The 14,244-nt window shown below is 38.5% G+C and overlaps 1 protein-coding gene across 4 annotated transcripts in view; it reads right to left on the bottom strand.

Annotated features, from left to right (window-relative positions):
* Nucleotides 1–14,244, bottom strand: part of FLACC1 (flagellum associated containing coiled-coil domains 1) — a 31,302-nt gene that overhangs the window by 16,748 nt on the left and 310 nt on the right. The window contains exons 1-6 of one of the 4 annotated variants that reach the window (XM_007501615.3): nucleotides 14,084–14,236; nucleotides 13,845–13,945; nucleotides 9,592–9,741; nucleotides 8,432–8,509; nucleotides 3,145–3,199; nucleotides 1,965–2,098 (exon numbers count right to left, since the gene is read on the bottom strand). In XM_007501615.3, the coding sequence (XP_007501677.2) occupies nucleotides 1,965–2,098; nucleotides 3,145–3,199; nucleotides 8,432–8,509; nucleotides 9,592–9,698 (374 nt within the window). In that variant the 5' untranslated portion in view covers nucleotides 9,699–9,741; nucleotides 13,845–13,945; nucleotides 14,084–14,236. Of the gene's footprint in view, nucleotides 1–1,964; nucleotides 2,099–3,144; nucleotides 3,200–8,431; nucleotides 8,510–9,591; nucleotides 9,742–13,844; nucleotides 13,946–14,083; nucleotides 14,237–14,244 lie in introns of those variants that run through there. The other 3 variants (XM_007501613.3, XM_007501616.3, XM_056807177.1) reach the window with 3 other exon arrangements.

The following is a 14,244-nucleotide window of genomic DNA, read 5'->3' as shown; positions in this document are numbered from 1 at the left end:
TGCCCCATCAAGAGACTTTACAGTACAACTGGCTGACTTGTCAAGGTTATCATGAGTGCCGGCTTGGTATTTCTCCCACCTTCTGCTCATCATGCTTGAGAACATTAGAGGGATAGGCTGGTTAAGCCATATACACTTGATATTCTTGTTTAAGCCATACAAAAAGAAATGAGATGGCATGACTAGAGAGAAATGGAAATACGTCAAAACTTTGTGATGGACTTGAATTAATGAAAAGTGAGAGTAGTGTGGCTGGTTAGAGGACTTAGGCTGAGGACTACCACAGAAAATGGAGATATAAGCCAGAAACACATTGGGAGGAGGCTTAAAGTAAGACTAGAGTCATAGCCAATAGTGTGATTCAGTCAAAATAAGAATCTTAGAGGTATTTTCTGAGTCAGGAATTTGGGCTGCCCATTGTCCACGTGTCATGGGATTGCTCATAGATGGCATTCCAGAGAAGTGAACATGTGGTAGACATATCTCCCATAGTGAATGACAGAGAAGTACATCTTAAAAAATAGTATTAATCTTCAAACAATTGAAAAAGACTCCAGGGGTCTCCTATTGCCTCTAAGATCAAATAGAAACTTTTCTGTTTGACATTTACAGCTCTTTATCAGGCTTCGAGGAGCTCTGATGGCAGAGTAGGGAAGGAACTCTCTGAGTCTGACCACATCCACCTCAAACCAAAAAAAAAAAAATCTTTGGAATAAATCCTGGTGCAGCAGAACCAACAAATGACAGGGCAAAGCAATGTTTCAGCCCAAGATAATATGGAAAGATAGCAGGAAGGACCCATCTTATTGGGGGAGCAGGGGAGAACAGCCCAGTGCAAGTGGCACCTGAAGGGAGGCACTGGAGTGGGTAGGTAGGTGGGGCAGAATCTAGCTTAATCCAGCACAGGTGGCATCTGGACAACACAATTGCAAGGCTCCCCCTAGTAAGCCAGGCAGACCACCTCCTCAAAGTACACACTGTAGGACCCAAAGGCAGCCAGGTTGAGCACAAACACTGGAGTAGACTGTAATACAAGCTTGGGACAAAGCAAGGTCATGGAAGACTGGTAAAAATGAGCAAAAGACAAAGAAAATAAAATGGCCTTAGAAAGTGACTTTCTGTTGGAGGATTTGTGAACTGATCCAATGTATGTGTTCTAAAATATCCATAGCAGCTCTCTTTATAGTGACAAAGAACTAGAAATTGAAGGGATGCCCATCAACTGGGGAAGGGCAGAACAAGTTATGGCATATGATTGTGATGGAATACTCCTGTGCTATGAGAAATGACGGGCAGGTTAGTTTTTTAAAAAAAAATTGGAACAACCTACATGAAATTATGAAAAGCGAAGCAAGTAGAACCAAGAGAACATTATGTACACCTATAGAATTAATGCTTGAAGGATTACTTGTGAATGTACACCTCCAGAGAAAGAACTGAAATACAGAAACAGGAAAGACATCATTTATATACACATTTTAAAAAGCAAGTAATACCTTTTCTAATGCAGAGAGGGGAAGGGAGGGAGAAAGTATAGCCAATAAACAAATATAGATATATTTTGTTTACATACACATACATAGAGGTAAATATTTGTAGCAGAAGTTGAATTGACTTCTAGAGGCCATTTTATGGAGTATGAATCTGAAGCTTCCCTTGAAATTTCAGGGCCTCCAGGGACATAGGACATGGCACATGGACTTCCAGTTGCTCCCCTAAATACAGCAGGAAAATATGAAAGGTATTTTGGAGACTGGATAATCAGCATATTGACTAATTGACTTTTCAATAACTGGGCTAACTCCTATGTGCTTGCTAGAGTCCTGAGCCAGGCTCCTCTTTATCATAAAATGGCAATAAAGCTGGAATCTAGAGCTTATTTCATAGAGAGAGTAGGTAAAACCAGATTCAAATGTCTTCCCCTGACGCCCCCCCCCCCCTTAGAAACTTGTCAAGGGAATTACCTGGGCAGTAAAGCTTTGACTACGGGCTTATCTTTAGGTTTTTTTGACCTTTCAAACATCTCATCTCCCAGCAAAACTGAGATTTCGTCTTCACTTTGAGAGTAGGAAAATCCAGGAGAGACCTTTACAGTGTCCTAGGTGGTAAAATGATAAGGTCAGGTAAGGACTCAGAATACAGTCCTTTCAAGTCTTCCTTCCACTTCCCCTACATCTTCCTCTGCCTACATCTTCCTTTAGGAAGAATTTAAAGAGGTCTTTTTTATCTTCTCTATAAAATGGTTTACCCTCTAGGTTAGGGCCCAAGACAGAAAATTACAGATAAATTATGGTATATAAGTGTAATGGAATATTCATGGTGCCAAAAGACATGACAAAAGGGATGACTTCAGAGAAATCAGGGAAGATTTTTATAAATTGATGCAGAGCAAAACCAGGTAAACCAATTATGTTAACAGTGTAAAAACAAAGTAACTTTTATTTTTATTAGAAATTTATTTATTTTACTTATATTTTAACAATTATATATAATAACAAATTAACAATTATATATAATAACAAATTTCCACACAAGTTTTCCCAAGTTATATGATTGAACTTATCTCCCTCCTTCCCTTTACTTCCCCCTCCCAGTGCTGGCAGGTGATTCAATCTGGCTCCCTAGAGGGAGGTGATAGACTCAATATGTAGAACAGGGTAAACAGTTTTAGACATGACCAGTATAAGGATTTGTTTTACTTAATTCTGTATTTGTGTTTCAAGGGTTTTGTATTTCCTCTCCCCCCCCCCCATTGGGGGCTAGGAAGGAGGGAGGGAGAGAAAATAAACATATGCTATTGAAATTTTAATTAAAAATGACAGTTTTGCTAAGTTCCATCTTTAGACTCCCACTCCAGGGGAGATCTGAACAGTAATCACATTTTATTTTTTCCTAATTTAGAGAAAACACTGTTCTTTAAGAAGGTAACATGGTGGTAAAGAATAGATGATTTGGAGTCAAGAAGATCTGGGTCCAAAACCTAATCTCTGCAATTTACTACCTGTTATCAGGTATGAGTCCCTTAGTGTGTAACTGGCTGTGGCTTGGACTTAGTTTCCTCATCTGTAAAATCAGATGGTTGGGCTAGTTAATATCTAAGTTGTGACTCTAAATTCTATAAGAAAGGCCATTCATTTTACTCACTTCAGGCATTTTCTTTTCTCTGTGCAAAGCATACTTTCGGGTGAGTACCTTTCCTCTGTAAGAAAAAAGATCATCATTGAGTTATACACAAGCACAAAGTTCCAGAGTCTTCTGCTTTTGTCTGTCCCCAAACTCAAATCCCCAAGAAAAGTTGTACCTTGCAGACTCCTCAGAGGACCAGTTAAGTATAGAAACCTATGATGACAGGGGCATGATTCAGCAAGAGTTTAGATGGCATAACCGAACAAGCATCAGTGACCTTTGTTTGCATTGAGGGAATTGGAGGCAACTTCTGATCCCTGGAAACATGGTTGGAGGTGTGGCAAAAATTATTGATCCAAAACACCAATAAGAGAAACAAAGTCTCCAAGCCAAAAAGAAATAGGTTTATTGAGAGAGGACCAGTCTCACAATAAAGCCAGACTCTGGTCAAGACCAAAGACCCAGAGCCTTGTGAGTGGCCTCCTAATATGCAAAACTGATGCTCCAAATGATAGGTTTATTATGATTGTAAAGCAACATATAAAGTACAATCTTTGTCAAAGTATAATATTTAGAAAAACATTACCTTAGTAATAAAGTCAGCAACTGCCAAAAGGTCAGCAGACAGAAAAATATATTATCATAAAATTATACTGGATTTAAATAGTCCCAAATTGGCTAAACAAGGGAGTTTACCAGAGCTGATTAAGCAGGATATAAATCCACAGAAGGTCACCAAAAAGTCATCAAGGGTGGTAACTGGTATCTTTTCTTGGGATTATTCTTGCTTAAGCAGGATGCTAGAATATATTCACTTAACTTTTACAGTGCTAGACATATGTTAGAATTTCATCTTGATCAAAACACTAAACTCTGCTGTTTGAGTCAAACAGAGAGATTCTTAGAAAACAATATTATAAGTTCAAGGAAAATACTGAGACCCATGCTAACAATGATTAACTATGCTAAAGCTATGATTTTAGCTAAATCAAACCTTCAAAATTGGTAATAAAACAATCATAAAAGGGGGATGGGAGATTTCCCCCTCGCAGAAGATCCTATATGAAGATAAAAGAGGAGAGTTTTCTCCTCCTGTGACAAAGCAAGGGGTTGGGGTTAAGGGATAGAGAGAGCATGGAGTCCTTCCTCCATCTGGTTTAAGGGAGTGCTTTCTGCTGACCTCCAAGGTCTTCTCTGTTTGGAAAGCCTACCTCTCTTAGAACTCTATCTAGAGGTAGAAGAATTGAAGTACACTGACCAAAGGCCTATTGCCTCCTACTTTGGAAAATAGTACACAAGACATGGTTTGGGGGTATTGGAGTAGAGGAGGTAATTTGAACCAAAAGATGTCTTTCTGGAGGGGACTGGAATGATTTCTGTTTTGAGGCTTGGGTGATAGGTAACATTTCAATATATGTACATACAAGAGTAACATTCCCTGATAAACACAAATGTAATTAATTCTTTTAAAAATATTAATGCCCTACCAGCTACAAAATTACCTCAATTGTACTTTAACTATGTAACTTCTTATTCATATGGCAGTAGTGGAGAATGAAACATTTCATTAAAGTCAAAAAGCATTTATTAAATACTTACTGTATGCCAGGCACTATGCTAAGCTCTGGAAATACTAATATGAGAAGAAAGTCCCTGCCCCTAAGGAACTTAAATTTAATTAAAATTTTAAACATTTAAAGAATAATATTTTTTTAAATGTTGAAAAATTTCCCTTCCAAAAAAACGTCACCTATTTTTACAGAATCAAGCATCTCAGAGTTGGAAAGGATCACAGATGCCATCTAGTCCAACTCCTCTGTTATACAAAAATTCTCTCTACAACATAACCAACAAGAAGTCAGTCAGCTTTTGCTTGCATCTCTCTAGCAAGGAGAAAACCCCTGTCTCTTTCCCAAAGTATCTTGTTATCTTGTCAGCACTAACCAAAAGAAAGCAGTTCCTACATTAAACCTAAATTGTCCTCTCTATTCTTTCTACTCATGCTGGAGCCGAGCAGAAACAACTTCAGGGGAAATTTTAGCAATAAAATTCTCAAGATTCAAAGAGAAACAAATCTGAAGAAGAAAGGGGAAACTGTCAAAAAGATAGATGTGGATGCACAAGGAGCCTATTAACTTAGATTTACAAAAGATCTGGATAGGTAAGGGGCAGTTGGGTGGCATAGTGGATAGAATTCAGAGGACATGGGTTCAAATCTAGCCTCAGACAATTCCTAGCTGTGTGACCCTAGGCAAGTCACTTATCCCTAATTGCCCCATCCTTACCACTCTTCTGCCTTGGAATCGACTCCCAAGACAGAAGATAAGAGTTAAAAAAAGGAAAAGATATGTTCAGATGATAGAAGGAAATGGGGGATGAAGACAAAAATAACATGGCAATGTAACGTAGTATCACAAGAGCTCTAAAATGAACTAGGCTGGGGCAGCTAGGCCTGGAGTTAGGGGAATATGGGTTCAAATCTGACCTCAGACATTTCCTAGCTATATGACTCTGGGCCAGATTCTTAATTCCCACTATCTAGCCCTTGCTGTTCTTCCATCTTAGAATTGATACTAAGACAGAAGGTAAAGGTTTAAAAAAATGAAGTAGTCTAAGAATGTTAGGTAAAAGCAAAAAAAGCATCCTTTTTACCCAAATTGGATTAGACACTAAAGAAAGTATAATAGACATAAGATGGATTAAAAAATGATTGTAGGTTTTGTTTCTGCCTTCTTTGAAAGGAGAAGAACCTTTGCCTTAGAAGGGATAGGGAATGGGTCTTTGAATTCAATCGACTAATATCAAGTGCCTACTATATACCTAGCACTGTACTTAGTGCCTACCAGTACAAAGAATGAAACAGTCCCTACTCACCATGTATGATCTTTGCATGAAGAATTCCCAGATGAGGAAAGTCCTTTCACCAAAGTAGGAAGCACCTTCTAAGGTCTTAGAAAGTTGCCTAGAGCATTAAGGAATTAAGTGTCTCGACCAGGTTTAGATAACCAACACTTGCCAGAAGTACAACTTGAACCTAAGTGCTCCTTTGAGACTGAATCTCTATCCACTAAGACACTGAGCCTCATAGATTGGAGAGGACAGAATTAAAAGTGGTTCAGGGAGAGTTAGCTGATGACCAGGCTAAGTCGAAAGATAGAGAGTACTTGGCTACCCTCATTGAGTTCAAGTTACCACCAAGTCCTGAAGAACAATATCTTTAGGTATTGAGGAACTAGTGGGTATATAGGTGAAACCACTGTCAGTGATCTTGGAAAGATCATAGAGGATGATAGAGATGATACATGGATTATGTAATTTTGATCTTTCAGAACAGGGAATAAAATGGGAGTCTGGAATATATGAATAAAGATGTGAGTGAACATCTAGAAAATGAAGTGGTGATCATGAAGAACCAGCATGGTTTTGTCAAGAACCAGTCATGCTGAACTAAGCTAATTTCTTTTTTCAATAATTCTGATGGATAGTTCAGGTGAAAAATGTCAATTATCAAAAAAAATTAGGTTATATGTGTGTGTGTGTGTGTGTGTGTGTGTGTGTGTGTGTATGATACAAACATATAATTACCTTGGTTTTAGAGCATTTGAAAAAATCTTTCATCTTATTCTTGTGGACAAGATATAGAAAATGGACTGCATAGTTATGTGGATAGAGAATTGGATGAATACTTAGGTCCAAAAGGTGGTCATTAATTATGTGATGTTTTGGAAAAGAGTGCCACAAATGAATGTTCTTCAAATGATGTGATTAGAAAGGGGCAAAGGACAAGGAAAAGGAATAAAGGGAAATGGGGATAGAAAAAGATGAAAAAGTTACTATAGATAGTAGAAAAATAAAAAGGGAAATGAATAATCTAAGTCCAAGGAACTGGTTTAAGGAAGGTAAATGGGAAGCAGGGAGGTAGTAGAGAGCATAGCAAGTGGGATGGGCAGCCTGTGCTCAAAAATTGGGATCAATTAGTGTAAGCAAAATGAATCCTAAAGTCAAGGTGTTGACTTAAAGAGAAAGAGGAAAAATCAATTTAAAAAAAGAGATAAATGGAAGAAAATGCAATTAACTTCAAATGTGAAGAATGGATTAAAATTCTTCACAAATTGAAAGGGCAAATTGGATAAGAAAATAAATACATATAAAAACACATTTAGAAAGACATCAAAGTGAGAAACAGGAGCAGAATTTACAATGCATCAGGTGATCTCAATAAAGCAAGAGTTAAAATCATCCTAATAGATAAAGCAATTATAAAAATCTACAACAGCAAGAGAGCTAAGCATAGAAGTTACATTACACTTAAAGGCAAAATAGATGATGAAACAATAGTACTATTAAAGTTAAATGCACCAAATGGCACAAACTTTAAATTCATGAAGAAAAGCTTTGCGAAAACTAGCAACAGAACAACTGTAGGAGACTTTAATGTTCTTATTTTATAGCTGGGTATTTTATAGTTGGTAAAGCTAACCAAAACCTAAATAAAAATGGAAAATAAAGAATATACCTTGTTAGAAAAATTAGATTTGAGAGATTTGTGCCCTCTCCTGTATGGAAATGATCTTAAAATGTACATGTTTTTCATCATCACTCTTTGGACTATGGAGAAAAAGTAAACATCCTTCAGAGATTATACTACAATACAGAAAAATAATAATTAATAAAGGGGATAGCTGGGTTGCACAGTAGATAGTGCCAGGCCTGTAGCTAGAAAGAGTCATTTTTGTGAGTTCAAATCTGGCCTCAGACACTTATTAGCTATATGATACTGGGAAAGTCACTTAACCTTTTTTTGCCTCAGTTCCTCATTTATAAAATGAGCTGGAAAAGAAATGACAAACATCTTTGCCAAAAAAACAAACAAACAAACAAAAAAAAAACAAATTCCAAATGGGGCCCCAAAGAGTCAGATGAGACTGGATAACACTAGGCAGGGATCAGACAGGACTGAAGCAGCCCCTGGGTAGTAACTACTATTTTAAACTAATCTCATTTAATCTAATTTAATTTAGATTAATTTAGAGGGGCTTTTCCTTCTTGTTGCCCTGAATGATGAAGATGTTCCCCTCAGAACAGACCCACTGGATTGCTTCAAGACACTCAGATTTGTATTGGACCTCCCCTGCCCTTCCCATTACATTATTTTGTCCCAGTGGCAGTTTTATTTTTCAGATTTATTAAAAATTGCCTCAGAAAAATTATTAAAAATGTAAATTAAATAATATTAAAATTAATAATTAATCTAATTTAAACTAATCTCTTACTATACCATTCTCAAGCAGGTAGCAATATTTACCTTGGGCCACTGAAAGGCTTAATTTGTGGTGGTAAGAAGTAATTTCGCTCCTTCAAGGCGGCTGATATAGGGGACAATCTGGTTATTCAAAACACATTTTTTTTTTTAAGAGAAAAATGTTTAGACACATATTAGCACTAAATAACAGGCTCCTAATACATCTTGTGAATCTTGTGGCTGGAGATAGCACCAACACCCATCTAATCTAATTCTTCTCCATAGACATGGGAGACTATCAAATCTTTTAGAGAGAATTCTGTCCTTTCTGTTCCTCAAAACGAAGTCTATCATTCTTTTAAAAACTGATAGGCGGAGTTTTCCCTTTAAGGGAATCTCCTGTCCTTAACTGGATAAGTAGGAATGGGCTAGCATCCTGTAGTAGAAAACTCAGCGTATTTGAAGCCACAGAATGAGTCAATCCCATCTCTATTGGACCCTGTACGATATTTTTTTTAATTTTAAAAAATCATTATTTTATTTTAATAACAAATTTCCACACACGTTTCCTGAAGTTAGATGATTCGCGCTGTCTCCCTCCCTTCTTCCCTCCACCTTCCCGGAGCTGACAACCTGTGGGATCTTGATGGAATAAAAATCTTTCATTTCCTTCTCTGTAAAATGAGGGGGTTTGGTCATTGGATGGTTACTCAAGAATATTGAGAACCTTTTTTAGAGCTCCTTCCCTTCCCACCTCGTGCTCCTTCTGTTTCCCCTTCTCTTTCTTTCTTCCTCTCCACCCCTTTCTCTTCCTTCTCCCTTCTGTTGCCTCTTTTCCTTCTTCCTCCTCCCCTTCCTCTCCCGCCTCTCATTTACTAATCTTTGTATCTCCCATACTTTAGACTAGGAACTGGATCAGGGATTTCACTGGCATAGAGAACTCCGGTTAAGAAAACCAGTGCAGGATAGGGCACTTGGATAGGGCCACACACTTTTATATTTTTAGATGCTGGATAAGAGTACTCTGCGTAAGGTTATGGCTGACAAGACCGAAGTACGCTCAAGGATCCCTGGGAATGCAGGGCACTACTCCAGTCCGCTTTGCAAGAGGTCTCTGCCCCACCGAGTTTCTGCTGACGCGTTCGCTATTTTATTTAACCAATACTAGTCCGGGTCACGGTCCACACCACCGCCTACCGCTTCCTGCCCTTCCCACTCCTTACTTGGGTTTCCCTCTGGCGGCGGAGAACGGGATAGTCCTAATGAGCTTCTTTGGTCCCAGGTTTCGAGGGTCCCAGCAGCTGCAGTATATCAAAGAGGTGTCGGACATGGTGGCCAATTGAAGAGTAGGGAATTTAGTTTCAAGGCTGAACCTGCAACGGGGAAGACAGAGGTTTGTGTAGGGAGAGCAGAGGGCTGAAGACAAGCTGTTCAACACTAACGTAAGCCCAGGGCTGGGAGGATTGAGGCAGAGGCCAAAGAGGAGCCTGGAGAAAAGACGTGCTCTGAGGTCGGCTATTCCTGAACACCTGCTCTTGGCTGTCCTCCTGTAGTTCGCTTACCTAAATCACAGAGAAATTGCCTGAGGGAGTCACCTGAATTCATTGGGCAGCAGCATCCCATCCCTTGCTCCCCGCAACTGTTTCCTGTCTCCAGAAACTCAAAGGAATGCTTTCTTGGTTCTCTTCCTAGTTCTTTACTTACATTTTGGCTAAACTTGATCTAGCTCTTGGTTCTGCTACTTAATTAGTGTTAACATGGAAGGAAAATCACATTACCCCTTTCTGCTCCTTTTCTCTCTCTCCTAAAACAGAGGGTTAAACTAGAGGACTTCTACAGATCCTTCCAACTCTCACATTAGAGAAGAGTAAATAGAACCAGGGACTTGAAGTCAGGGAGACTTGGGTTTGAAACACTTGCTGTCTCTGTGACTCTGAGAAATCTTCTCTCAGCCTCAGTTTTCTTATCTGTACAATGGGGATAATAAGAATATCTACCCTTTAAGAGCTGTTGTGAACAGCAAATGAGATAATAATGTGTGAAAAGTTCTGTGTAAACCTGAAGGTTCTACCTAAGTATGTTATTTGATCTCAAGCAGTAGCTTACAAGGACCTTTGACCTTATCTACCCTAGGAGAAACTGGTAGCTATGGATTTTGGCTCTTCAGTCCCCTTGTGGAATTCCTGAAAATGAATAGGGTATCACAATGACCCAAATTGCCAAGTATAAAAGAATGATTTCCAAAGTGAGGTTAAGTGCATTTAAATAAAGTTAACTGAAACACGATCACATTTTTGGATAATACTTTTCTCCCAGTGAGTTGGTAGATTTTGTATCATCTTGGAAATGCAATTATTGATTTCCAAGAGTGGCAGGGTTCTCACAGCTAATACATACACTTTAATCATTCAACAGGTATCTACAGAAGCCCTGTTGTACATCTAGCACTATACATAGTGGAGAACCTAGGGGAGAGATAGCCCATTGTATGAATGAATCCAGAAGTGCAGAATGAGGGAAGAAGGAAGTATGACACCAGTCATGGGATGGGGGTGAAGATAGGGTGAGATAGTTGACAAGGTCCTTCATTCCCCCAGAAACTGTCAGATCTATCTGGGATGAGAAAATCCAAACCAAATCAACAAGTCTGCGGTATGTAATACCACTGTATAACATACTGAGGATTCAAAGAAACAATGAAAACCAGTATTCTACCTCATCCCAAAACTAAAAAATATGTGAAATAATTAAAGATCATATATAATTGGAATTCATCAGCAAGCAGGGATTGGGAAAGATTCATAGAAGAGGTGGAGCTATTATACCTAGGCCTTCATATTTCAATAGACAGGCAGTAGTGTCAAAGGTATAGAGACAGGAGTGAGAATCTTACGGTCAAAGAAAAATGGAGACTGGTGTAGCTAGATAAGAGACTTCACTATAGGGGAGTTAGAAGAGGAAAATTGAGAGGCCATGAGTTAGAATAGGGATCAGCATCCTTTTAAGAATCAAGAGCCACTTAAAAAAATATAGCATTTTATTTTTCAAAATGATATGAAAAGCAATTTTTAATATTTGTTTTCTAAAATTTTGAGTTCCAAATTCTCTCCTTCCTTCCCTTCCATCCACTCTTCTCGGAGATGGTAAGCTATTTGATCCAAGTTATACTTATTTGATCATGTAAAGCATATTTCCATATTTGTCATATTGTGAGAAAAAATTCTTAATAAAAAACATGAATAAAGGGAAAAACAGTATGCTTCACTCTGCATCCAGACTCCATCAGTTATTTCTCTGGAGGTGTATAGCATGTTGTACCATAAGTCCTTTGGAATTATCTTGAATAACTATATTGCTGATAATAGTTGATCATCATTGTGAAGATAGGATTAACTTTCCCCTTGTCTATTTTTAAATTAATCAACCAAAAACTGAAAACACCCCAATTTAACACTAAGTAAGGGAAGTTTGAAAGCCACTTACTAAAAGTAGGTGAAAACCCAGAGATGACTGACCGCCCCCTGGGCAGTGCTGAGCAAATTTAAAGACTGCAATTGGTTCCCATAAAGTGGAGGAAGGAACAGGAAGTGGTGTGGAAAAAGGACTATAAAGGGTCTATAAACTTCCTGTTCAAGAGGTCTTTGTCCTGAATTTTCGGGTTAAAGGATCTTGGACTGGGACTCTGGCTCTTGGACTGCTTCTGGTAAGACTGCTCCTGGATCTTCTCCTTTTGGAGCTTCAGCATGGGTGAGTGAGAAGCGGACCTCTTTTCCTGGCTTCTGGAGAGATTAGTTCTGGAGACGCCTCCCCTTCTTGGAGGAGGCCATGTGGGTGGGGCTCCTGTTTAATTCACCACTGGGTCTACTGGCTGAGGATTAACAAGCACTCCAGGGTTGACCCAGGCACCTGAGCAACATTTTAGAGTGATAAACTAGACTTCTTCTCTACCCTCTTTTACATTCCTCTACTTTTACTTTTTTTCTACCTTCTTGCAAATAAAACTAACTAAAAGTCATTTTGCCTTGAGCTATAATATTTTTAAATTAGGGACTACTGTATTATCTTAGAATTCTCATTTATTTTAGACAAACCTTTAATTCCTTACATCATATGATATTGATGTTACCTTGTACAATGTTTTCCTGGTCCTGAAGAACCACTTATAATATTTTAGTATAAATTTTGAAGAAATATTTTTTTATAAACTCTGATGTCAAATGGTTTACCAACTTTGGGCTGATTTATGCTTTTTTATTATCTTAATTACTTTGTAAACATCAAAACAATACATTTGTATAGTAGAAAGATCAAGTGATCATGACATTGTTCTTGGAAGGCTATGTGGATTATTTATGTATAATCTAGGAGTAGGAGAGTCCATTCTCCTGTTAACACACGAGAACAATAAGTTTCTCGGAAGAACTGAATGACCTTGGGATAAATGAGATAGGAGGGAGAAGAGGGAAGTGGAGGAAGAAGTAGCAAGGAAGTGGGGTGCAAGCTGGTAACTTTTAATGATTGTTTGTGCTTTGAGGAATAGAATAGAAACTCTAGAATGCCAATATTATATGTGTATATTGCAATAGTTCTGGAACAGTAGGCAAGAAGATTTACAAAGCATTTCCTTTCTTCAGCCCAGCCTAGCCCATGATTTCTTGCCAGGTTTGGTTGTATGATAAGAGATGCACATCTCTGCCCTACTGCCCAGAATTGAAGTAATTGTCACAGGTTTGTTGGCCATCATGGCAGAAAACTGACCAACAAAGACATTTTCAATATTGTCTTTCCTCCAAAAAGTTCAGAGCATGATCACCTAGTTCTTTTAGGTGTATACCATCGCCACAGGACAACTGCAAGGTACGGACATCATTCATATTTTTTAAATGAAGAAGCCAAGCTAGTAAGTAAATTCTTCTTTTGTCGATGTTCACAATCCGTGTTAGCACTAATAATAAATTCAGCAAGATGGTAGACTGGAGTGAGTATTGTACCTTTAAGTCAGAAGACTTGGATTTACATCCTGACTCTACAGCGCACTTATTGTCCAAATATGGGCAATCCACTTAACATCTGGGCCCATTTCCTTCCCTTTAAATTGTACTTATTTTATTGACCTAGAATCACAGATCTGAAGTGAGAACCCTCCTCATTTTTTTCAGTTGAAGAAATTGAGACCCAGGAAATTTAGGTGACATGCACAAGGTCATATAGATAGTGTCTGAAACAGGATTTGCACCCAAGTCTCCATAGTCTCTGGTACTCTTTCCACTGCCTCCTCACATGCTGGTGGTAAATAAAATACTTTGTAAATACTTAATTGCCATATATAAAGTATAAGTGATGTTTCTATCTTGATTCTTGTTGCACTCTCCCCTTTGGTAAGGGACCATCAGGGTTACCCTTTAGGTACACGTGCCTAAAAAGTGGTATTAAGAATAGGAAGCTATAACTTTAAAGATACCCTCTCCAGTCTTACCTTTTCCTGGAATTCTCTCAAATGACTTTGGCTGTGTTTATCTCCCCTAAGATGCCACACCAGAATAATGCTAGTTGATGAAGCTGTTCCCATGAAGTTTTCTGAGGCAACAGAGAATAGGCTACCTGTTAAGTTATTAGCCCATCCATTCTGTCCTTCCCCCACCTCCCCTGTACCCCATCTGCCCTTCAAGGCCTCATAAAATGACCAATATAAACTGACTCCCTGGGATAGGTCACCTTTGGGTGAACAAAGCTGGGTGTTGTCTACAAGTTCCCTCTAAAGCTCAACCCAAGCCTGACTCTTGGCAGAAACCATTCCTCAAACACCAAAAGGGTTCAAACTCGGAAGATCCCTGAAATCATTCTAGCTAACTTAACTGCCAAAAATGGAACCCTCT

Source organism: Monodelphis domestica, chromosome 8 (genome assembly GCF_027887165.1).
Source record: "Monodelphis domestica isolate mMonDom1 chromosome 8, mMonDom1.pri, whole genome shotgun sequence".
Lineage (NCBI taxonomy): Eukaryota > Metazoa > Chordata > Mammalia > Didelphimorphia > Didelphidae > Monodelphis > Monodelphis domestica.
This window is presented reverse-complemented; position numbering and strand designations above follow the sequence as displayed.